General features: G+C 38.1%; 1 protein-coding gene across 2 annotated transcripts; it reads right to left on the reverse strand.

Moving 5' to 3' along the window:
• Positions 1 to 26788, reverse strand: LOC134800744 (zinc finger protein ubi-d4). 2 transcript variants are annotated; one of them, XM_063773283.1, is made up of 11 exons: positions 26703 to 26788; positions 26443 to 26552; positions 26238 to 26331; positions 25290 to 25476; positions 24512 to 24715; positions 22659 to 22740; positions 10961 to 11173; positions 9857 to 10011; positions 8541 to 8646; positions 972 to 1084; positions 1 to 130 (listed from the first exon to the last, which is right to left on the reverse strand). In XM_063773283.1, the coding sequence occupies exons 1-11, from the start codon at positions 26756 to 26758 to the stop codon at positions 2 to 4; spliced, it is 1449 nt and encodes a 482-aa protein (XP_063629353.1). In that variant the 5' UTR covers positions 26759 to 26788; the 3' UTR covers position 1. The 2 variants fall into 2 exon arrangements, with proteins under 2 accessions (XP_063629353.1, XP_063629352.1); XM_063773282.1 differs by lacking the exons at positions 1 to 130; positions 972 to 1084 and having other exon boundaries at positions 8315 to 8646; positions 11003 to 11173.
• Between the last annotated feature and the right edge of the window lie 420 nt (positions 26789 to 27208).

A 27208-nucleotide genomic window follows, 5' to 3' on the forward strand; every position in this document is an offset into this window, starting at 1 on the left:
TTCACTTGGTGTGGAACTCCTTGATGCAGAGCGCGCACGACCAGGAGCCCTCGGGGGGGTTCTCGAGCGGCGGCACCAGGCAGTACATGTGGTAGCCGCGGTCGCAGTCGTCGCAGAACAGCAGCTGGTCCTATAAACGAACAATAATTACCATTAATTACGAGTTCATGAACATTTTGATATTTTTAACAAAGTACTTTTCAAATAAATATTATTCTTATTATATTCTTCTTCTTATTATTTTAAACCATATCTTGTTTTTGTTTTCTGAACAAAGGTCATTATATGTATAAGCACAAGAGTGAATTTGTTATGCGCATAAGCGCCGAACTGATCAAAGGTAAACTGATCGTGATATTAAATCCGTCTTTGCCAAGCTCGTAAAATCGTCCAACTCGACGACGACGATCATGTGCACCGTGAACTGCAGGCACGTTGTGACCTGCACACAGTACTCACGTCGTTGTCGCTGGTGCCGCACACGGAGCAGCACTTGCACTCGATGCACTGCCTGCGGTACTTACGCACCGACACGATCATGTGCACCGTGAACTGCAGGCACGTTGTGACCTGCACACAGTACTCACGTCGTTGTCGCTGGTGCCGCACACGGAGCAGCACTTGCACTCGATGCACTGCCAGCGGTACTTGCGCACCGACACGATCATGTTCACCGTGAACTGCAGGCACGTTGTGACCTGCACACAGTACTCACGTCGTTGTCGCTGGTGCCGCACACGGAGCAGCACTTGCACTCGATGCACTGCCAGCGGTACTTGCGCACGGACACGATCATGTTCACCGTGAACTGCAGGCACGTTGTGACCTGCACACAGTACTCACGTCGTTGTCGCTGGTACCGCACACGGAGCAGCACTTGCACTCGATGCACTGCCAGCGGTACTTGCGCACCGACACGATCATGTTCACCGTGAACTGCAGGCACGTTGTGACCTGCACACAGTACTCACGTCGTTGTCGCTGGTGCCGCACACGGAGCAGCACTTGCACTCGATGCACTGCCAGCGGTACTTGCGCACGGACACGATCATGTTCACCGTGAACTGCAGGCACGTTGGGTGACCTGAACACAACACACGGCTCAAAACATGTTCTAGTATTCATTGCACTTGCAATTCAGATCACGCTAACGTTTAAATATAGTTTAAAATATATACAGGGTGGCAAACATATTAACTGCATTCCCGTTGCCAGGGAGGTTTTGGGATTATACTGAGCAACTTTTACTACGGGACCAACCCCGAAATCGGAAAAAAAATTTGGCAGTTTCATACATTTTGGCTGGTCCATTTTCTATGGGAGGGAAAATTTTTTTTCGCGATTTCGGGTTTGGTCCCATAGTAAAAGTTGCTCAGTATAATCCCAAAACCTCCCTGGCAACGGAAATGCAGTTATTTTTTAGACACCGAGTATACTCGTATTGTATTTATAAAATTCCTTTGACTCTAGTAAGGTCGGACTCCAACCAGTTGGTAGGAATCATACCTTTAAAAACTATATTCCGTTTTTTTATAAAAAAACATATTAAATATTTTTTATAGTGTTATAACACTAGAAAGAACTCCGCAGAAGATAGTCGATTTTTATAACGTATTTTACGCGGTATAATTATGAACAAATTTCAACCGATTATTGCTAATTGCTTATTAGGGTTCCTCAGCAAAAGTGGTGAAAACGGTACCCTCATAGTTTCGTCATGTCCGTCCGAATGTCACAGCCATTTATTTTACCGCATAATGAGCTAAATTCAGAAGCTCATGCTTACTTCTGCGAAGCGCTTTCTAATCCTAAAAAGAACTACAGTATAATTTACTAAGTATTGAATTTAATTTTAGTGTACGTATGTAATTCACTAATTGTAAGGCACATGGTATCTTACCTTGTCTCATATCTCGGTCAATCTTCGAAGTTGGAACAAATTCAACGGTTAATATTAAAGGCAATCAGGGTTTTATATAATGTGCCGAACAATAGTGAAACACTTTACGACACTAAAATATAACAAAACAATTATCACTAACATAAAGTATCATTCAATGGTGTATGGAAGTGCATTTATTCACTATTCTTCAGCACAACATAAAAAAAGCCAATTTAATTTGTAATTCATACAATTTTTAATGTTATAAAAATCCGATGGTATACAAAAACGCCGACATACCTACTTCTTAAGCTAAAATAACTATTCTGGTGTAACAAAGAAGCATAAGAGTAAACCAGGCTACGGTATGCACTTCCGTACTTGCATTTAAAGATACTTTGGAATATAATCTAGCCAATGAGAAATAAAATTTTAAGATCGAATAAAAACAAACATAACTATATAAACTTGGCACGTACGATGCGTTAACAAACTATAGTATAAAACGATTCAGTCCAAATTGATGAGTCAACTGTCGTTTAGTCACGTTTTAAAAAGGTCCTACTGATTAAGTTTACTAGAAGAAAAAAATAAAAATATGTAACATCTTAAAACCAAAAATAAAAGAATTTTTCTAAAAAAAAATTAAGGGAACGAAATGATACTGCCCAAACAATATTTAAAACACGACTTAACGAAAGTTAACATTCTCCTTAAAGCTACCATTAGATGCCCTTGACATGTTTTAGTTAAATCTTTGGAAAAGCTCTGCAAAAAAAAATTAAGAATATCATAACGCAAATTTTGTAAGGTCTAATGGTAGCCTTTTAAACATTGTATCTGACCAGACTGCACAAAACTACAATAATTTTATGGTATTTGTATCATATCAACTAGCAACGTTGCCTTTGGTTAACTTTGACTTGAATTTCAAAATTTATTATCTTTTTTCAGTAAACCAGTCATCTAATTTTACAAGCAAATAAAAAAGAAGGCATTAAGTTCACGTTTCTTGGCAATGTTACCAGCTTAAAAAGGTAAGAACAAATACCGCGATACAGTAAATATGTAATGTTGACAGCCATAACCAAACTACTACGATTTTGTTTATCAAATAACAGCATGCCTATATTGCCAGGAATACAATTTGGTTTTCAATACGATATTAAGCCACTGCATTTCAAATATCTAATTAGTCTCTCTCTTTGTTTTAAAAGGAACTTTCTCTGAAAATAAAATGTAGTTGTAAACATTAGAATAGTTAAAGTCGGGCCAAGCTCTGCAGTAGGAGCATTCCATGATATTGTCTACCGTTTGTCCCGTACAAACGCGAATTTTCTGAAGATTTGCAGGTAGGTATAAGAGTTTCATTTTCTATGACAAATGGTCAAAAATATGCACAGAAAAATAATCGCCTGCTTTAAATAACGAAAAAAAAGTCCCAACACAGGAAATAAAATGCGTTTGTACGGGACAGCCCGTGGAATGCTCCTATGACAGTGTGGAAGCACAACAAGTGCCTATCAAAATATGACGTTAATTCTGACACTTTTCAGTCAGTTTTGGCCGAAGAAGGGTGTACAGTTTCTGCGGTTCCGCGGCCGACTCTCTGACACTGCGGGGTTGCGTAATGCATCGCAGCCATAGCGTGTTTTGTAGTTTTTAGTTATATATTTTTTTATAATAATGATCCACTAGTTGCCTGAATTAAAGATTTTTCATTCCAAAGTCAGTGCTGGTCCTGTGTGGACTTTTGTATATTCATTATTAATTTTCTGAAATGCAGTAACTGGTAAAATAACGCATTCAAGGCACCAATGGCAAACGTTCAATTATTGCACGACAACACAAAACATACAATACCAAGTAAGCTAACATACATGTATACCTCCAATTTACTATATAATATAAAGCTACATGATATATGTTCGCAAATAAAACTCATAACATTCAAATACCTTAATTGTCAAACCTTAAAATCTCTAAAATTTATATTTAAACAAAACAATTAACATTACAGGAATGATATAATATATTTTTAATTGATAACATCAAGTTAGTCTTTCGTTGAAAATAAACATTTAGAATTTAAGTAAAATTTCGTAACAGAATCTTTGGGTTATAATTTTATAAGGTATATTAAAGATATGGACTATTCTAACGGTGTCAGATATTGCTTTAACAAGGCACTTACTAAGCTCGTACCGTTAGTAGTGTTGGGCAAGACTCGAGTCCTTCGAGTCCTCTGCTTTAAGACTCAACTATGTATTCAGACTCATATAACTAAACTTGAGTTCTTTTCGGCTATTGAGAGACCCGAGTCTTATCACGAGTCCGTTTTAGAGGACTATTTTTTTTACAAAATTATAATTATAGCAGCATTGTCTTGATGTAAAATTTATGAGTTAGAATAAAGCTGATTCTCTTTACTGCTACTAGTATTTAGATACAACTTGAAAATTGTGACGGGGTCTTTATTCGGAGGCTTTGAACAGCGCTTAAAAAAGACTCAATTAAAGGCCTAAAAGACTCGGAAGTTTTTTAAGTGCTGAGTCTGGTAAAACGAGTAGAGTACTTCAAATTTGGACTCAAAAGACTCGAGTTCCTACCAACACTGACTGTAAGTAGACATCCGATCATTTTGGTAATATATCGAATAACTAAAATAATATATATGAAACTCTATTATCTGCAGACAAAATATTAGTTTCACATTTATCTGTTGCAAAGCTGTCAATATATAGTTTATCTTGCAATAATAAAAATAAAAGAATTATTCTCTCTATGTTAATATATTTCTCTGTAATATTGATACACCCTTAATTTTGTTTTTTTATGAATCTCGTCTAGCCCTCAATGATCTTACATACAAATGTGACGTCCCACAGATAAAGGTACCTTTATATGGCGGTTGGCGCTTACGCTATTATTAACGCCGCTCCAATATTATTGCGGTGCTATGCGACGTAAGCGCCAGCCGCCATAAAGTACCTTTTGCCGTGGAACGTCACAAATATGTATGTAGAAGTAAACGCAAGTACCTATATTGGTATTAGGTGGCCCTACTGACCCTTCCTCTCGTTCCACAGACTTAAAGTTTGTAACTAACTTGGTAAATATTAACACATCAATACATGAGAAAACAATAGTCGGTTTTTATTTGACTTGTCTGAAGACAGACCGATATCAAGGACACGAGATAATTTGACTATAACATTAATATTTCATATTTATATAACTATAGATTAATGTGCTTTGTCTAGATAAAACATTATAATGAGAGTGCGTGTCGATTTCGTCGTTTTCAAGTTCACTATAAAATAATATTCCAACAATTTACCAAATTAAAATAATCAATGAAATATTACATTTCAATCATGCAGAGTAAAATCATATAAATATACCATTTCTTAGCTATAGAAATACATATAACAGTATACCAACTCATTTATTTTTGATCATTTTGGTTTAATAACGACCTACGTTAAAATATGAATTACGATATGTCGAATTAATTTCTTCATTACGATATATGTCTGACAGATACGTTTATCACGAGATAAGTACAAAATAAAACAAAAGACTCAGAAGTCATTATACTCTTTCACAAAGTCACACAAAAAATAACAATGCTTTATTTTGTTATTGGACAATGACTCTACCAAAATGTTCCTTTAATATCTCGTACAGATTTTGGGACAACATAGTCAAATCTAAAGGACTAAGTTATGCGTTCTTCCGCATAACTGTGTCCCATAGATTGGCCTAAGATGTCCGCAATATGTGTACCGGGCATAATACACGAAGTAAGCGAACGCTACAACCCCCGAGCAAACTGCACGAGCGGCTCAAGCGGACGCTATTCCAGTATCAAAACAATTTACAATTATACTTGGTCAAGCAAATCTTGTCAGTAGCAAAAGGCGGCAAATTTGAAAAATCGCGGATTAGCTACACTGTTTTCGAATATTTCCAAAATCGCGTGTCATCGGTGTTTTATCTGTGGAGTGTGGAATATGGATCGTGAATGACAACCATCATCTTGTTTGTTTACATTCTGAATCGTTGCTATTTCAGGAGAAATTTCTGCTGTCACCATTAAATACCAATGTATTAAATAAGATTGTGCATGAATTTAAGCAAAGTCAAGGTGTCTACAATGTACAATCATGCCCGTTGATCGTAAATATTTGTAAAATCTGAGATAATGATAATTACATGTTTTGGTTCGATGTACATTGCTGCGTTTCTTAGCGCAATACTGCTCTTGAGTGTTGCCCTACTTCATTGCTACTGACATAGTTTGCTTGACAGACTATATTAACAAACTCTTTATTTAGTGATTCGACACAACTTACATGCTTTATCTAAACCTCGAACCGGGACGCGTGCACTCTTTTTTGGCGCAGTGACTAGATAAGCTAGGTAATGAAAAATTTGGCTTACGAGCAGTAAAAGCAAAGCTACTAACTACTAATATGTAAATAAGATCTATGTTTGGCCGTCGTAAAACCAAGGCACATGCGACCGCTACAACAGATAACATGTTAAAATATTTGGCATCCTTCTTCACAATAGAAATTTTAAAATGGCAACATTAACATCACATTTGCTTTAATGTATACCATAGACGAAAATTAAAATAAAACTTAATATATGAACGCAGCTAAATATATTGAGAGTATGATTTCTGGAATGTATCATGGATAGATTAAATAGATGAAGCTATGAAAATAATATATTCTGTTCTTTGGTTAGCAAGGTCGCAGGAGCAAAGAAAATAACAGAGTGACTGCAACTAAGTCTGTGAGAATATACTACAACCAGAGGAAACGCACAACCTGAGACTAAATAAGGCCCGGTTCTTAAGCTTGCTTCCAAAATCTCATAGTGTGAATTGGTTACAATTTAGCGTCCATGTCTGCTAGTGCCATAGACCAAACGGCAAATTCATATTAAACATAAGAAAATAAAAAATAATAAAAACAACGGCATTATTCGGTGCAAGTACCTTGTTGGAGCACAGTTATTATGTTTCTGTCACTCTGTTATGTTCGTTAGCTTCTGCGGCAGAGTACCAAATTCTTGTGATGAACTTTGTGACACACAAGATAATACTCGAATCATGAATGTAAGTATATCGCCCAATTCAGATAGTATGATCAATATGATCTAGAAGCTAGGGCTATAAATAAGCGAGAATCTGTAGATTCTAAACAGACCACCGAACTAACTGTGCAAGATTCGAAGAAAATAACAGACACTAAATAGTTCCGATATGCCGCCATCTATACTCAAATTTGCACCGCAAAATCTCTATAAAAAAACCTATGGAAAAATCTTATCTAGATCGATTTCGCGTTCGAAATCGTTAGAGGCATTTTAGACAATTCATTTACAAATGTATTTAGGCACACACATTTTAATTGTTGTTATACTGTGTACTAGTGCTCCACATGCTAATGCCATAGATGACACCCTGGCCCCAATTTCACCACGGTGACAGGTGCGACAATTGTAAAATCACTGTTGCTGACGTCACAGGCATCCATGGGCTACGGTTACCACTTACCATCGGGCGGGCCGTATTCCTGTTTGCCACCATCATTGTATTATTTAAAAAAAACTGTATTATATCGAAAAAAAACAGATATTTCTTTTGCGAAGTTTCTGACAATTGTCAAGATTTAGAAGAATTGTAGGTAATTCTTGACAGGTAATGAGTTATATGTCGGAATTTCGTGACAATTGTAGTGTTTCTTGTGACAATTGTCATAAACTTAGCAAGAGAAATATCTGTTTTTTTCCGATATAATAAAGTTTTTTTAATAATACAATGATGGTGGCAAACAGGAATACGGCCCGCCCGATGGTAAGCGGTAACCGTAGCCCATGGATGCCTGTGACGTCAGCAACAGTGATGTTTTACAATTGTCGCACCTGTCACCGTGGTGAAATTGGAGCCTGCTGTCACCTCTATTGACAACTTGACAATGACTTAAGTTTCAAGATGACATGTACTGGGACCGCGTCGAGCACCAGTACCACCACCTTACATATTGTTAAATATGATCTACATACAGTAACAGTTCCACTTTGCTAAGTGTCCCTTTCCAAAACGCGCTATATAATAACTATAAAATAAAGACCCAAAATCAGTATAAGCGTGCTAATAAAAACTTTAGCCCAGCCGTTTTCGAAAAAACAAGGAACATACCCTAAATTTTTGAAGTAGGTTAATTCAAATTTATACTAGACCCAGGCCTTAAGCCTTCATAGTCATTTTACGGAGTTCAGACCTCTTTTATATGATAGTAATACAATTTCTCTCTTTATAACCCAACGATTTAGAGTGGTATATTTAATCAACCCCAAATACCATCTCACGTAGCAAATTCAGAGTATAGTGACGCTATTTCCTTCACCCCTTGCACTAAGTTTCTAAAGTACACAGCCTATCGCCACTCCCTAGGCGAGGACGGCGGCGACAGATAATAGGCATCATTCTCTAACAGTTTAGTCTGCGTCGCGAACTTATCGAACGCGTCCGCGGAATAACTCATGGAGTTTATAATTTCCACGACGCCATTGAGTCTTATGTTGGCGAGGTGTCTGTGGGCGGCGCAGGCGCGGGGCTCGTGGGTGCACGGCCTCTTACCTGATCGTCCGCAGTCGGAGCACGAGACGAGCTCTTCTGGTGTGCCCGTCTTTTTGTTTTCTCGGTCGTCCCCGAGGCAGAAGTCGCAGTAGGGGGAGGGGGAGGCCTGTAAAGGGATTTTAGGTTATTTCTGATGTAATAGCATAGATCAGGGGTCTCCAAACCCTAGCCCGCGAGCCAAATCCGGCCCGCGACGCGTTCCAATCCGGCCCGCGGAACCGAGTGCCAGGCTCCAGGGGTTCACCATTCATTGAGAGTGGAACTGTTCCTAACAGCAGCAACCAGGCACCCTCCCCCGGCGCAAAAACCGGCGGTGGCCCGCGCGAAAGTTTCCGAGGCGCAATATGGCCCTGAGCTAAAAACTTTGGAGACCCCTGGCATAGATAAAGGAATACTCGGGACCGAATAGTTTGTCACCGAATTTAGTTACGATTCCTTGTATGAAACATTTTCCAGTTCTATTTAGCTGCCACCGCTATGTTTAAAATTGATAGTTCTTTGGTGCGTGGTGCTAGGTTTTTTTTTATGACCAATTTCATCCCGAGCGATAACTCGCAATGATGTCGAGGGAGATGATGATTCGTGAATGTCAGCTGCCGCCCCGTTCACGAGTTTAAAAACTATAGCAACCAAAACACATAAAAATTGTATCACTTGCTGGTTGTACTAATAGCAACACTTAACAAGGATCAGTGGACCTTGTGAGTTGTGACGAGCGAAGTACTGGATCTGAGCTTCTGAGGAGGCGCACTTGTAAATTCGTAAATACGTAAGTGTGACAGGGAGGCAACACCCCGAACGTGGTTCGCGGTAGGCCCTCTGTAGAATAAAAAGTTATCGATCGAAATGCGGAAAAGCGCTCATTTCTCCATACAAACGTACTCCTCGTTTTCCTCCGTGGTTTTTGAAGCTAGAGCAATGATTTTTTCAACACAATTTTTGTTTAGCTATAGCCCTTCAAAAATGGCCAAAATGGCCTAATTGACTATGCCGCAATGAGAGGCGTGGCATTCAAAACTGATATCAATTAGCCAAAAAAAGCAAAACGGTCCGACACAGATACTTTCATAATCATTTAGATTTCCAAATTTGGTTACGATTGGTTAAGTTTTGGAGGAGGAAACAGAGGAGTACGAAACCTCGATTTTTGAGATTTTTACGCAGGATTTTTCGCCTTGTCCTTATCGCACTACTTTTAGGTGCCGCTTCCGTTAGCGAGACGGGTATATTTACCTAAAATATTTAAAACTCAGCTCCTGTTTCGTCTTAACTAATCAATTATGGTCCTTACGTCTTTAGAGTAAGGTTCGAAATACCTTGACGGCGCTGTCCTGCAGGAGCTTGAGCTCGGGCACGGAGGAGCCGGGCGGCACTAGAGGCGCGTGCGCGGAGTCGGAGGAGCTGGTGTCGGCGGAGGCGGGCCGCGGGGGAGGGGTGGGGCGCCGCACGGGGGTGGCCGCTGCTGGTTTGTCTGCGGGAGGAACATTTGTTGAGTAATTGCTGTATGAATATTGTTTATCGGTATATTAAAGAAAACGAGACAAAATATGGTATTTGACTACTAGTCAAATCAGTTTATTATTTCCAACTGTCAAAACGATTTTGCTACTATGAAATTTATATGAAACACTAGCATGTGACGTCACAATCAAATTACCTACTCTTTATAGTTTTATACGGGGCTTAAAATAGAAATTGTGTCTAAAAGTAACTGTGCTTTCCTTCATGCATTGGGTAAAATAATTTATTTTAAATACAGTCAAATACCCTATCACTTTCATTGGAGCACTTCAGGTTCGTTTTTTTTGTATGTCTATAAGATTTGAGGAGTTCCTTCGATTCCTCATGGATCCAATCATCAGAGTTAGATTTGGACAAAAATTGGACCAATCTGTAAGTAGATATGTACTTTCAATTAAAATTCCGCTGAGAAATACGGAGTTCTTTGGTAACAAACATAAAAAAAATCATACAACCGAATTGAGAACCTCCCGCGCCTTTTGTAATTTTGAAGTCTGATAAAAATAATGATTAAAACAAAATATTAGTTCAAGCAAAGGGCAAAAAGTGAAAACCTTAAGAAATGTTGCATCACTGTAATAAATAGTTAAGAGTGATATAATATTATCTATTTAATCTATAATACCCTATCTCATCCTAACAAAAACCTCTATTTCGTCTCAAGAAAACCCCAGTGCACTACAGTAGGTAAACCCTATCACTTACCAATCCTATCTCCCCCAATAAATAATCTTTACTCAAATAACCCTATTTCAGACCAAAAAACCTGAATCTCACCCCAATAAAACTCTACCTCATCCCAATAACCCTCTTTAAGTAGTATTAATGTCGTGCACACAGCCCTTACGGTAAGCGTGGGCCCTAGCCAACGGACGCTCGCCGCGCTGCTCGGTACTAACCTGCAGCGGGCCCTCCGGGATTATTCAAGAATGTCACGTAACTGTCTTGGTACTCTGTGGCGGGGGGCTGCGGCTGGGGCGGCGTGTGCGCGCCGGGGCGGCTGTGGCTGTCGCGGGAGTCGCCGTCGCTCGTGGCCGCGCCGGCGGACTCCTTGTGTGTGTGCGTGAAGTGGTACGTCAGGCCCGGCCGGGTTTTGTATTTCGCGCCGCACACTGTTGAGAGAAAGGGTTATTAGCGTGAGGGGAGTTTTAAGTGCAATAATATAGAAATATATGCACACTCAGATGTATTGAAAATGTAACTGGTGACCGAAGAGCTGGCGGCTACCTCGCACGACGTATCAGCATTGCGATACAGCGAGGAAATGCCGCCAGCATCCTTGGTACAATGCCTCAAGGGCCTATTTTAGATTCAAGTAGTTATTAATTTCTTTTAGTAATACCACTGTATATGTCTTGATTGAAAATTAAGTTATCAATTTCATTCTCGATACATCTGATAATTAAAAATAGTTTTACATTGTATTAAAATAACAATATCAATCCACTTACCGCAGTAGTGCCTCCATCTGCCTTTTTCACTAATCATCGAGTTATTATCATTAATATTTAAGTAATCATTAAATCAGTCTTCACATAGATGCTCCTCTAAAGTGTGCGAGCGGGCCATCGCTATAGCGTGGTCCCGCTCACACACCTAGGTGTCCGGGCATCGGTGTGATGACCTCGTAAAGGGGTACGGGCCTACGTCATCAGAACAGATCATGAGGCACTACGACGGCGGCGGATCGTCATCATCATCATATCCAAGCATTATCCGTCATCAATCAATACCTATACTACAAAAGTTGATGTATACGAGAACGCAATGTTTTGTATGATTTTAACCCTTAATCATTTTTTTTTATTTTTTAATGTAACTTTCCTTGGCCAATTTGAAGTTTAAAATATAGTTTTTTCAATTGATAACGTTTTTTGTGAGACTTCAGAATGCCTTTGAAGCTTAGGTAAATTAGTCTAGAGTTAAACCAAGAAAAGTCTGCAGAGATATTGACAGCACACGCAGTGCAAGTGTTATTTTAAACGCCAAACTTCTATGAAATTATGACGTATAAATAACACTTGCACTGCGTGTGCTGCCGAAATCTCTGCAAACTTTTCTTGGTCTGACTCTACATATACATCTTTTTGACACATATATTAACCGCAAAAGATTTACAGTTATTTGAGTCAAACCAAGCTCTGCACAGACTTTGAACTGTCAAAGTGTAAAGTGTCACTAAAACGTCATATTTACACAAAAAACCGTTCATAGTGGCACTTTCACAATTTATCACAGCAAAACCAAAATTAGTTGGTCCGACTGTGTTTTTTGAACAAAATATACTTGATTTAACTTCTCTCGGGTTTTCAAAACCGTAGGACATATTTTTGCGTTCTTGTATAATGTCATAGATAGCCGGCTCGCCGTAATAGTCTATGGTCAGTTCTAGAGGACGCAGGCCGCTGGGAGGGTTCGATTGATGACTTCAAATCACTGGATCTGCCACGAGGCTACAATTCTGTACACACTTTCACTAAAAACATTACGGTTTCGTTAAAAATGTACAAGTTGCGGACAGATTCCAAAAAAATTATACAAATCTGAGAATTAATTTTTAAAATTAGTTTTTGATACCAGCTTTTATTGCGGACTGCAATTTTCTTTTAACAAGCAACGAATAATCATCGAGACATTTCTAACAAACGCAAACACAGGTTGCCTTTTTTTTATCACAGAGTTTCCTATGGCCTCCTCCTGTGTCCATCATCAGATCAGCTCGATGGTACCATAATATAGCATTGTCACCCATGTATGTATTGTATGTGAAGTTTCAGGGATGTGGGGCTAATTTAGCTCGCAAGATGTTACCCGAATATACGTAAAAATATGGCATGTTAAATAAAAGCTTGTAACAAAGGCACTTTTCCAGATTTGTAAGAACTTTTTGAAAAAAAAAATCCGCAAAATGAACATCTCGAAACTAAAAGATCATTCACCAAAAGATCCAAACTTGGAGTCCAATCAAAATTAGCGAACAAATAACAGGTACATTGGATACTTTTATTTCTTATTCAACATAAATATTCTTGTATAAATTCATAACAATCTTTGGGTGCTAATAATAGTTTGGATCTAATTCCCTAATAATTTACAGCATTTTTTTATAAATACATTAAATAAGTTGCCAACGGAACACATCCAAAAATACAGTGGCGAAAGTTTTGCTTCTAATAAGATTACTTCAAAAACTAGTAAAAAATGCAGCGAGTATTAGGTAATTTATTACTGCAAGCGAAGAATTTTCAAATATAAAAATTACTTGTGAATACGTATCTCTTTTACTTTTCCATTTAAGGTAAACGTACTGGTGCTCGACGGGACCGCCCAGTACATGTAATCTTGAAACTAAGTCATTGTCAATAGAGGTGACAGCAGGGTGTCACCTATTGGGCATTAGCATGTCGAGCAGTAGTACGTTTACCTTACACGAGCATCTGAGTCACGAGCATCGAAAATCGAAATTTCGTTATCTGCCTCTTTTGCTCTATCATATTTGAGCGATAGAGATGCAAACAGACGATTGACCTAAGTGGTTCGCAATAGGTCTTCTGAGCCGTTAATAAATTGGTACATGTTATTTTAAGCAGGTTATCCACGTATTATTAAGTCGAATAAATGATCGACATGAGTGTACACGTCGCGCGCTCGATCAGTAGAGACGGTGCTCCAGTCGAAGAGCCTCGAAACAGATCGAAACGTCGTCTTAATAATATGTGAGTAACCGTTTAAAATAATTTTCAATGGGTACATTTATTAGGTAGTTTTCGAAGTAAATCATTACGAAACTGAATAAAACATTAGGCACTGAAAAATACATGTAAAATTCCTAGTACATATAAATTAGTTGAGGATGAAATAAATAATGTATCACAGACGACAAACCGTTGAGTGCACGATGAGTTAGGTACTACTAGGATTGTGATTACAATTGTGATTCTCATAAGATCCCATTTAGAATAATGATAGGGCAGGCTGCGACACGCCTAAGATTGTACATACAATTGTTCCTATCTGAAAATGCCTTAACTTGCTGTTTACCCCTGCCATACATATGCGGCGACGAATGAAAATTATTAAAATCAAAAGTTTAATGGAGTGCAATAATGATCTGTTGGGCTAAGATGGTCGGCTCTTTATCATTTGTCACCATGCCTGTCACGCTCTAACAAATATCTAAGTGCGAAAGTGACGCATGGCATGACAGGTGATAAAAATGCGACCGTGATACCGCTTCTGAGTACTTTACATCAAAACTGAAATTTCAACGGTTTACTGGACGTTATATAATGTTATATAACATCGTGTGACACGGACATGATAGTATTGATAATGTTATATTGTGTTGACCCTGTCACACAATGTTATATAACTGCCAGTGTAGGAGAACCATAAATAACATGTTAGAATATATCAGCATAGTGATGGTTTTCCTGTAAAAGGTTCTAATCTAAATAATCAATCAATAATGTACAGTATTTTCAGAATATGTCCCATCACGTGTCTATATGCGTATTGGAAACGCTCAAAGAATGAAAGAAGTGCATTCTGGTACACATTGCCGTTAAAAGGGTTAAAATGTGTTTTCTTTTCTTATTTTTTTGTTTTTTTGATAGAAGAAAAACGAACGTAGATCATAAGCCAGTCGCAGCCGCTCTTTACAAACTACATTAAAAACATAAACCTATGCTAACCTACACAATATGCCAACAGTACAATACAATACGCCTACAACCGATCCGTACAAAATATATTACGTGGCAGTGTCAATTTTATATTTTATTTATTTTAATTGGTGTTACAAATTCCTGTCACATTAACATTTTATATATGTGTTATACAAATTTTGCACTTTCGGTTATTTTTAATTGACGCTAAGGGCCCTTACATACCAGGGATTTGCTAGTGTGTAACAGCCCTTATGAGAAATTTATCTACGTTAAACTACAATAAATACTTTGCCTAAGCCGTATTATATTTAAATGCACAATACATTTGAAATTTGATTAAAATTAACGTGCAATCCGTTTTGGATCATACATTTTAACAGGTGATCTAAAATTTTTCATAAACTTACTAATTATTTAATTTAATAGCTGCTAATAAAATACGCCGAGTATCTTATAAATAAAATTTAAATATTACATACAACACAGAGTAAAGAGTAGAAAGGAGATAAAGAGTTATATAGAAAAGCCATTTAATATTACGTTGTTGTTATAATCTCTATCTTAAGGTATTAAAAAAACAGTAAACAAACAATTTGTACATTTTCGGGTAGTTATAACATTAATTGGTTAACCAACCAAATACAAAACCGCTTGGATCTGTCACTGAACGACCTGACTTCAACCTACATTATTTGGTCGTGTAATGTTTTCATCTACCCTCAACTGGCTTAAGGAGCCATTTGAGGGTAGATTTTGTTTACTTTTATTAAAATCCCTAAAGATACAGAGTACAGTGTGATTTGTTTTTGGACGTATTTTTACTAAAACCTCTTTACTCTCTGATTACACTGAGAAAAAGGCATCCATGTTATAATATAATAAATATGGCGATAAATCTAAGAAACATTAAAAGTAAAACCAATAAGCGTTTTCTAAATTGCGAATAGGTACATTTCTAACAACGTTTTTAAAGTCACAATATTTTTCCTAATTTATTTTTGTACCTGTTTCGGCACAAAAATAATGTTTCGGTCGAACTTCGGTTTCGGCCAAAAAGCTTGCCGAACCTTTCGGTCGCGGCGAAACTAACAATATTGTATTTTCGGTAGTGTTCGACCGAAGTTTCGGTTCCGGCAGGTTAAGGCATAAAAATCTATAATATTCAATCATTCGGTATATTTATTTATTAAACCATGTTTCGGCTGAAGGTTCAGTTTCGGCCGAAACTACAGCAAAACGGAACCTTCAGTTTCGCATAAAATCTAGTTTTGGTCGAACACTATATAGGACATTATCATCTTGAACTTCGACCATTCTTGCTCTAAGTCCACATTTAAAGACTTTATAGCATGTTAACCCCTTAAGCCCAATACCAACCTTAGTGCATTACGACAAGGTCAAGGTTCAGGATGACGCACCGCGCACGACAGGCGAGAAGTTCAAAGGGTTAAAGGAGTCTTCTTCATCCTCGCGTTATCCCGGCATTCTGCCACGGCTCATGGGTGCCTGGGGTCGGCTTGGCATTTAATCCCGAGAATTGGCGTAAACACTAGTTTTTACGAAAGCGACTGCCATCTGACCTTCCAACCCAGGGTAAACTAGACCTTATTGGGATTAGTCCGGTTTCCTCACAATGTTTTCCTTCACCGAAAAGCGACTGGTAAATAAATATCAAGTGCACAAGTTCCGAAAAATTGGTACGAGCCGGGGTTTGAACCCACGACTTCCGGATTGAAAGTCGCACGCTCTTACCGCTAGGCCACCAGCGCTTCGGTTAAAGGTGTAAACTTTTAAAAACGGCGCGTCTTTAAATACGTCCTAATTTACCATAAAAACATTTTAAAGGTACACAAAAGTGAAATTTAAAATCTACACACATGATTGGAAGTCAAATACAATCAATATTTTTATAAACAGATACTCATTAAGAGATTCGCTTAAACTATACTATCATACACGTCCATACACTATAAAAGGCATGTGACTCAACCTGCTATATACATACCATTTGTGTAGTTCTCAAGCAAAAGGTCTGTCGGATGTCAATAGAGGCAGTTCACTTTTGCATGAAAACTTCACTTGTTATTCTTGTGTGTCAAATTAATATTAAAGGACCAATCACACCGAACGTTAATTGGATTTAATAATGTTTGACACCCAAAAATATATCAAATACTGATTCGAGTAGAGCGACATTAATAGAGTATTTCTGTGACCGATGAAAAGTCACTCTCCACGAAATATCTAAACGCACTTTCAATATAAGGGCGATTTTTAGAAAGATACAGCTATTCTAAAATGAAACCCCTGTCTGAAACTGCGAAATTCGTGTATTGTTTTTTTTTGACAGTAATACTTATTGAAACTCTAATGTAGAGGCCCAACGGAGCCGACATGTCTCATTGATAAAGGTTTCTTTAAAATATGTAGATAAAAAAAAAGATTGGCATTAAAAGTTAAAACCTTGTAGACTTAGACCAAGACAAGTCTGCGACAATTTTGATAGCACACGCAGTGCAAGTGTTATTTTAAACGTCAAACTTCTATGAAATTATGATGAATATGTATAAACGTGGTGTGACGTAACGCGCTTAGCACACTGGATCCGATTCGCAAGTCGAAATATTTAAAATTAATTTATGGATATGGGGCTGTTCATAAATTACATCATCTATTTTTGACGATTTTTGCCCCCCGCCCCCCTAAGATCATCCAAAAAATATGCTTCGCATGACCCAGTTTCCTCCTACGTCATGCTACAATCATCCAATGTCCAGATCCCCCCCCCCTCCCCCCCATTTGAAATGACGTAATTTATGAATAGCCCCTATGTAAAAAAAATACTGTCTAAAAATCGCCCCGGATTTATTGCACGCCTGAGTCAATTATCATTAAACTACAGTACTCATTGGCCCTGTGCTACTAGACTACAACTATTACCCTTACTTTACTTGATATAATCCGTAAAGGCATTTATCTAGAATTACCCCATTCGACCACAACCTTCCCAATAGCTACATAAAATACGGGTCTTGTATTTAAGCCTAATCCTAATAACTCTAAATTTAATACCGCCGACCTAAAATGATAGCAGCGCCATCTAGTGACATAAGTTTTAAAACGACGCTTATAAAACACCTTAGATGACTTTTTTCTTCCTTTTTTTGTTTTGTTTTAATCAGTGTTGGCTTATGAGAAGATTGTGGCTAAAAACTTGACCTACATTACAGGGATGATTTATTTCGAGTTGAAACATTATTCGAAAAAACAAACGCAAGATATTTACTGAGAAAACCAATTTTTCATTGCAAAGTATTGACGTATTATTATCACAGTTCTGGCCTTACGGGAAATAAGAATGGTGCATGAATGGGGCCAGTACAGCGGTGTCACACCGCTACAATGCGATTGGTTGATAATATCACATCACGCGCGCGATTGGTCGCAACTAGTTGCGTTAGATTGCACGATTGGCTTGAATCCGTGAATGACACCGCTGAACTAGTACTATTTTTACTATTTTTAGTGCCTGTAAGGCCAGTCCTGAGATATACGTCTATGTTGCAAAATAAGTTTTTGGCAAAAGAATCATTTTTGGTACAAGCTTTTATCGCTGACTGTACTTTTCTTTCCACAGGCAACTAATACTCATCGAGACAATTCTAAAAACCCCAAACACAATTAGGTTTCGTTGTTTTATCACATAGTTCCTATGGCCACCTCCGGTCTCCATCATCAGATCAGCTCGATGACACTATAATATTGCATTGTCACCCGACTTACGTATGTATGCAAAATTTCAGCTCAATTGGAAACCGGGAAGTGGATCAAATTTAACTTGCAAGATTTGATTACAGACAACGGTCAGGCCCCAATTTCACCACGGTGACAGGTGCGACAATTGTAAAATCACTGTTGCTGACGTCACAGGCATCTATGGGCTACGGTTAACACTTACCATCGGGCGGGCCGTATTCCTGTTTGCCACCATCATTGTATTATTTAAAAAATCTTTATTATATCGGAAAAAAACAGATATTTCTTTTGCGAAGTTTCTGACAATTGTCAAGATTTAGAAGAATTGTAGGTAATTCTTGACAGGTAATGAGTTATATGTCGGAATTTCGTGACAATTGTAGTGTTTCTTGTGACAATTGTCATAAATTTAGCAAGAGAAATATCTGTTTTTTCCGATATAATAAAGTTTTTTTTTAATAAAACAATGATGGTGGCAAACAGGAATATGGCCCGCCCGATGGTAAGCGGTAACCGTAGCCCATGGATGCCTGTGACGTCAGCAACAGTGATGTTTTACAATTGTCGCACCTGTCACCGTGGTGAAATTGGAGCCAGGTGAAACTAAATAAAAGCTTGTAAAAATAACATTGTATTTCCTGCTATCAATATAAACTAGTGGCCTGATATTATAGTCATCCCCGTAAACCTAAGCGGATGTGAATCAATTATCACAGTTGTACGATAAAAAGGTTAGAACGTTCACTATTACAGGTTAGTCAATTTTTGGGTCAGTTTAAATTTAATTTCGTACTATGTTCAGTATGTACTATTTTCTATATAACATTGGGCCGGTATTTTTATCATATCATATACTATGCCTGAAAACAGTTTTTTGATAAATTTTCAGATTATTTGTTACGAATTAATATGATATACATGTATCAAGGCGGTTTGTTTACAGTTAGTACTAGTGGTGCCCCCTACGCAGAGTCATGGGTAATATTTCCTATGTTCAATCATTATTTATTTTATCAGAACTATTTCAGAAATGTCGTTAAAGAACTGAGATATTTCAGGAAAGTTTGCGAGGTTTCCATATCAATAAGAGATTCACATCCGCATTTTTTTATTCTACGGAAGCTCAGGTCCTATTCAAACTCCATGTATTGCAATTAGTAACTATTGAGCAATGAATATAGTTCAGCTGAGGTACAGTGTATCATGTAAAACTCGCTTATAAAACCATCTCTATTATTTACTCTAAGATTTTTCTAAAGATTACCGACCAAGAATCTTACATTTCAACTAGGGTCGGCAAAACGCGGTTCGCCAAATCACTCAAAAAAAATTAACACCCGAGTTCTTAGACCACTGAAAACAACACAAGCGGCTCTTTGAGATTCCTAGAACTGTGTGTAGCACTATGTGTGCGTAGCCGCGCACGCACACGTCACGCAAGCGGTGTGCCGTCTCTCATAGGGATCTGTATATTACCACGCGCACGAGCACGTCAACGCATACGCATCCGGTGTGCGAGGCCTTTAATCTAGTTGGCTGTTCGTCTCAAAAGTTTGCCGACCCATGGTACCACTCCTTGAGGTTCGAAATGACCTAGAATGACGTTACTTTGAAACTATCTCTTTCTGCGGGTGATTCTCTTCGAATGTTCGTTGTAAAGCCTTGAAAGTAGTTTAAAGCTACTTTTAAGAGAATCACTCGCTAAAAGCGATGTAAAACGAGTGTGATGTCATTCAAGGTATGACCTGCATTTCAACTGAAGATACAATACAATTTAAATGTAAGGTTCTTGCTACCAACTAGCAATATTGAAATCAAATTTCTACTGTTTTTTTTTTCATGGGTTAGGCACGCCTATTTAGATATTTTTTATAACACACATGTGTAAAGGGTCGGCCTGTCAGTTGTTCGGAACTGTCAAAATGTTGTTCTAACTGACAGGCCGATACCGTCAGGCGGACTGCTAATCAGTGGGCCCCTTTAGACGTAAACTGTACATTCACACCAGGATTAGATCTTAAGTTTGATTTTATTGGTACAATTGATTATATACGAATAACTTGGTCAAGTAGTATGGTAGAGAACACATTAAGGCATTAAATCCTCAATTGTACAGTACTCGTGAACACAATTTAGTAGAATAGCCATTGTTTGTGCCTAACTTTTTGTGGAAATACTTCAACTTTAACACATTCAACACCAAGAACCCGACTGTCGGGTACACTGTTCGTAGCGACTACGCGCTACATACGACGAAACCGTGGCTACGCGCTACGAGCGTAACCCGTAGCACTTAGTGGTATTGAATGTGTTAATTAGTTTACAATAGTTTCCCTGAATAAATGTAAATATATATTTGCTACATTTCTGGAATCAGATTGAACAACTCAAAATCAAATACTTATTTAGAAACACAGGAAAACTTTTGCCGATATTTTTATTGTGAGAATGCTAAAAATAATATTTACCTAAGCAGGTGGTTTCTTCACTGATAATTGTTTATTTATAGGCTATGGTTATGGTTGCTACAAATCTATTTAGGAGACGTTCGACCCATGCTAACCGAAATATACAAATAATACCTATACCTTTAGAGCACTATCAAAAAAAAAATGTAGTGGGTTGAATATAGATTTAACTAACCCTTGGGTCATAGCATAAATGACAATTGTTTATTGGCAAACGATAATGTATCCAGATGACAGGGGAACTAGCCAAGATGCCAATCGCTTGCGCCGTAGCGAACGAATCGGTAATATTAGCGTCTTTGCATGTTGGCTAGGCCCCGTAACTTTGCCTGATTATTTCCACCCATTATTAAAGTTTCGATTGGCGTTTTCTGTAAACGGTTGTCACTATACTATTTTTTAAGATTAGAAGTTTTCTAATCTCATAAGTAGTGGTAATTAACGTTTTCTTCCGAATGATGTTTATGATATCTAATATTGCGGTACAATAATATATGAACAACACTATACTTTAGGTCACAGTTACTCAGATAAAATTTCGGAGGAAAAAGTTACCACTACTTTAGAGGTTATAAAATTTCTAATCAAACAATAAACGGACTACAGGCCCTGGCCCCTTGTTTCGTTCCAATAACATCTACTAATAGTCAGTGTATATAGAGTTAGACCAAGAAAAGTCTGCAGGGATTTTGATAGCCTACGCAGTGCATGTGTTATTTATACGTCATAACTTTATAGAACTGCGTAGGCTATCATAATCGCTGCAGACTTTTTTTGGTCTAACTCTATCAATGATGGTTTAATATTATACCGCGTGGAGATTTTTATGTGGATTACTGGATTGTAAGGATGACATCTCTAAAATTCGAATCAACTAAAAGGTTAAGTATAGGTACTCAGAGTTTAACTATGTAAAAAAAGCTGTATAAAATGAAAATTACATGTAAAAATTATTTTCTGTGGGTAATATCCGAACGTCCCCTTCTGGCAGCAGACTGGCTTGGAACTGGTACACAGGAATGAACTAGTATTGGGTATAAATGCTTAGGATTGCTTCTATTATACTTTAACAGTTTATTCATTAAGCTGACGGTCTCTACGAAAACTAAAGAGGTGAATTGTGACCTATTTAATGTAAATTTAATGTTGGGTAATCCGCCAGTAACTGGCCGGTTTTAGTAACTGGCCGCCCTAAACTAAAAAGAACTATTCACCTATATAAACAGAATTAATTTTAGTATAAGGCGGCTAGTTATTGAAGACTGGCCAGTTATTGAAACCTTATACTAAAATGAACTCTGTTTATAGGTGAATAGAATTCATTTGGTGGCCAATTACTAACAGTGGCCAGTTACTGCAGCTATGAAGGTTTTTTCTTATCAATTGTGAGAGTTTGCAGATAAATATTTAAATTCACATAAGAGACCGTCAACTGCTATTTCCCTATAACTCCATAGAACCGGTCTATTTTTAGGTTTACGGTAATGCCAATTGAGAAATGAATACGTTATATTTTGTGATATAATAACAATAAGGTAGTCATTTTCAGGGTTTTCAGGACATCCCGTAAACCTAAAAACGACTACCACCTTTAACTCTAAAATTAGTAAAGTTCTATGGAAGTTTGAGTCGTCAACTATGTATAACCGTAGTAGGACCTGAGCAGTGAAGATGAGACTAGTGTCTCCTCCGGGTGGACTTACGTTCGCATCCGAAGGGCTTGTCACCCTCGCCGGGGACCTCGTAGGGGAGTGTGACTTGACCCGCGCGCTTGCGGCCGCGGCCCTGTGGAAAATAAGGACTTCATTCAACTAATTGCTAAAATGTAAAATAAATAACTAAAAATATAAATATATATCTGGGGACATCTTACACAGATCAATCTAGCCCCAAACTAAGCAAAGCTTGTACTATGGGTGCTAGGCGACGATATACATACTTATATAGATAAATGCATACTTATATACATACATAGAAAACACCTATGACTCAGGAACAAATTATTGTGTTTATCACACAAATAAATGCCCTTACCGGGATTCGAACCCAGGACCGTCGGCTTCACAGGCAGTGTCACTACCCACTAGGCCAAACCGGTCGTCAATATATTTTTGATATAAACCAAAAAATGTACAGCTTAAAGCCAGATTCAAGCTCGTAGCATCCCAACCTACAGCTTGGCAAAAAAAAGTAGAAATTAAAAACTGGCCAAGGGCGAGTCGGACTCGCAAACGAAGGGTTCCGTACCATTATCTATAAAAACGGTCACCCATCCAAGTACTGACCCCGCCCGACGTTGCTTACCTTCGGTCAAAAATCACGTTTGTTGTATGGGAGCCCCACTTAAATCTTTATTTTATTCTGTTTTTAGTATTTGTTGTTATAGCGGCAACAGAAATACATCATCTGTGAAAATTTCAACTGTCTAGCTATCACGGTTCGTGAGATACAGCCTGGTGACAGACGGACGGACGGACGGACGGACGGAACCCTAAAAAAGTGGCAACACTGTAGTGTCGTCCCGTTTTCTTATATAAATTGGTTTGAAAGGGACGACACTACAGTGCTGCCACTTTTTAATTTCTACTCTTTTTTGCCAAGCTGTACTAGGCCTCCAACTAAGCTAAAACAAAGCCCACCCAAATATTGATATTGATCAGTATCTAAACTTCATAAGTATTTATGGGCAGACTGTTTTGAACAGAAAATTACAGACAAGGCGTTTCAAGTTAAGTACTAAAGCCCTAAGAATTGGTCTTAGGGCATTTAGTAATAGGAGACGCCTTGTCTGTCATTTTTTGTACAAAACAGTCTGCCGATTTTCGCGGGGGAGGGGCACGTCAAATGTAATACAAAAGTATGCGCAATAGTGCAAGGTTTTCGGCAGAGTAGCTCTTAAAGGCGACTCCGGTTATTAAATGCTCTAAGGCCAAATTAGAGGAACGTCAGCAATGCGACATGCGACCCATGGGTTAATAAAGTACAGCAACCAATTGATAAGGGTCGAATCAATCAATCCAACAATACATACATATTGCACATTACATGCACATTATGTGCTACCACACAAAAATGTGTCCTATGTTGTGATCAAATTAGTTAGAACATGTCACATTGGTCGTTTTTTTTAAGTATGAAATATGAAATGGAAGCTAACTGGCTAGCTTACACTTTATACTCTATAGCCTATGACAGGGGTCGGCAAGCCGCGGCAGCAGCCGACCCCTAGTCTATGGTAGTCGCTTACTATCAGGCGGGCTGAATGCTTGTTTGCCACGAAACCAAATAAACATTAATAAGTGGTAACACACCGCGCTCGCAAGCGCTGGTGGCCTAGCAGTAAGAGCGTACGACTTTCAATCCGGAGATCGTGGGTTCAAAACCCCGGCTCGTACCAATGAGTTTTTCGGAACTTATGAACGAAGGTCAGATGGCAGTCGCTTTCGTAAAAACTAGTGCCTACGTTAATTCTTGGGATTAGTTGCCAAGCGGACCCCAGGCTCCCATGAGCCGTGGCAAAATGCCTGGATAACGCGAGGAAGAAGTGGTAACTCACCGCTCTGCCTCTCTTAGCCGGTGTATCATCCGGCTGTGATTTCCTAGTGCGTCCGCCTCGGGACCCGGGACCTGTAGGCGTGGCGCCTCCTCGCCGCTTACGCCTGTTCGCGTACGTGTCGTCGAAGTAATCCTCGTCAGACTCCGCATCCTGGTCGTCGCCGGCTTCTATCTCGTCCATCGCTAGCTCGTCGTAGAACCATTCCTGTGAATCGAGGTTTTTATTTAATCTCCTTCTCAATGTATTTTGAACTTTAATTGAATAGGCACCCACACAATGGTTCGTTCAGAGGCAGTTCGTTCTGTGTGGGCCAGCCTAATAACTAAGAGTTCCAAATTCAGAAATATAAGCTGCTTGAGAAGAAATATAAGAGACTATAATGGGCAATTTAGATGATAGAGTGGGATCCCAATATATAAGACATCATGAGTTTTTGCAGTTTTATCATACCTATAATGCAGTTGGGCTCACACTGCTAAGATTCTATAGTCAGATTCATGCCAGACTACTTTTAATTATTTAATTCAGTATAGTTTTCTATACTCAAGTAAAAAAAAAAATACAACAAATAATAAAAATTGGTGAAGTTTGAGTCAGACTTAGGGAACAAAAATATTGAAAAAATGCCAAGGAACCCTGAGGGTGTGAGAGTGGCTCACACTTGGCCATTTATTTTGTAAATCATACACTAAGAGTTATATGAGAGCTGAAATCCATTATCAATTACTAAATAACAAGCCAATCATGGAAAAATAAAATTGTAACTAATTCTAAGTACCTTAGGGTCATCCTTGGCAGCAGTTTGTGATCCGTCCCGGCTGTCTTCCCCGACCAGTGCCTCGCCAGGTATCCCTGAACTGTTCTCACCCTCCCCCGTGTTGTCAGGCTTGATGAAGTCTGATGCACCGCTCCAGCCCCATCGGGAGGAGGCCATGGTGAGGTACTGCCGACGGGCTTTGCGCCATCTACAAATACATGCATATTAAATGTATTAAACTTTGGATATTGTAACCGGGTAACTTAGAAATCCAGTAAGGTTCAGTTTCCTTGTTACGATGTTTGAATTTAGAACTCTATTGACATTGTTATTTGTGCAGTATTGCACTATCCCGACAATATGGAGTTCGTTTTTTAAACCCAATTTTTTAAGGACATTTAAATTTCTAAATTTAAGAGATAAGAAATGGTAATACAAAACCTACATGGGTTAATCAACTTTTTCTTGTCACTCGTTGCCATCATTAAGGTCTCCTGAGACACTCTTAGAATCCTAGTTTTTTCGTATTTATATGAACCACACTTGCTTTTTTGTGGTAGTTATAAGGCCTTTCCATAGTGGGACACCTACTAAGCATGTTTTTAGAACATTGTATGGCAGTTTTTCTAGCAAACTATGCTACTATTGTCTCCTCGCTTATGGGACAGAATAACAAGAAATAGTTGATCAACCTACATACACTGCTGGGCACTGGCATCCTCTTATACATATTTGAGAGGAAATGGGCGGTTTTAATTATTTTGCAAATTATTGTCAATGTTTCTAAACATTTTAATGAGATACCTACTCTACCTAGATGCTGTGTTATCCATAAAATTATTTTCTGAATATTATTTTAAAGTAGTCACCTTTGATTTTATTAAGGAGAACCTGACGTGCCATACTGGGTGCCATAGTTTTGTGACATTTTTTAAATTAACTTACAAGATAATGCGTAATAACTATTACCTCTGTGCAGGATATGTATAAACTTGTCCCTCCTTCTGACCCGGCATACGCTGCTTTCTGCTCATAAACAAATTGCAGTGTGTCTGAGCGACGCCTAAAAACATAACAAGAAGTATTACATCAATCGCCCTCTCTTTCCCTCAACAGTGATTCACATAAACATAGACAGAGACGAACTATGCAAAATCAATATTTTTTAACATACCTGTTTGGGTGTCTATAAACGGCATACGCATCCTTCTTTCGGCACATAGTCGTGTATTGAATGTTGACGAGTTTTCTATAATTTCTTTATAACTAGGATCACTGAGAAAACTGAAACAGGAAAAGCGAAAATACGTAAACAAGCGAAGTCGAACTAATTTGACCAAACGGGATTAATAACCAAGAAGTTACATGTTATTTATTTTGTAAAGAACATCTGGTTGATTCTAATGTTAAATACATAAGAATTATCACAATTACCTCTCAATTTTTGCTAAATTTGCTGGATTCACGATCTGAATCTCGGCGGCCGCCATTTTAGCAGACGCTTGACGTAATGACGTTTCTTCATGAAGTTATAAGATGGAGTGAACTGTCACTTTTTTTGCCATACTAAATTTAACCTTATCACCGAGCCAGAAAGACGTTCTTACCAGACTAGAGAAAACGGTCCACTTGAGATAGCAAAGGTGGGTCGCGGTGTCTCACTCGCACATGTTGCCAATGTTAAAAATATACCATTGTGGTAGTATTTATATCAATATACTACTAAAGTTAAATACCTTCTTATATTATTTAAGTGCTTTATTTAGAGTAAGGTTCTGATATCTTTTAAGAAATTTGTAAATAATTATGATGTCAATATTATTAACTGATTTAACCAAGCATGTGCATAACAAAAAAAACATTAATTTTGATATGGTAGACATTGTAGTAACATTGAATATTAATTGGTATCCCTAACGTGTGATGACATGTTATCAAAA

This window comes from Cydia splendana, chromosome 20, assembly GCF_910591565.1.
Source record: "Cydia splendana chromosome 20, ilCydSple1.2, whole genome shotgun sequence".
NCBI lineage: Eukaryota > Metazoa > Arthropoda > Insecta > Lepidoptera > Tortricidae > Cydia > Cydia splendana.

Coding starts and splice junctions, on each gene's coding strand:
- LOC134800744 (XM_063773283.1), bottom strand. CDS start 26,758: ATGGCGGCCGCCGAGATTCAGATCGTGAATCCAGCAAATTTAGCAAAA. Junction 22,741..24,511: donor CGGCTAAGAGAGGCAGAGCG/GTGAGTTACCAC, acceptor TATTTTCCACAG/GGCCGCGGCCGCAAGCGCGC. Junction 8,647..9,856: donor TGCAGGACAGCGCCGTCAAG/GTATTTCGAACC, acceptor ATCCCTTTACAG/GCCTCCCCCTCCCCCTACTG.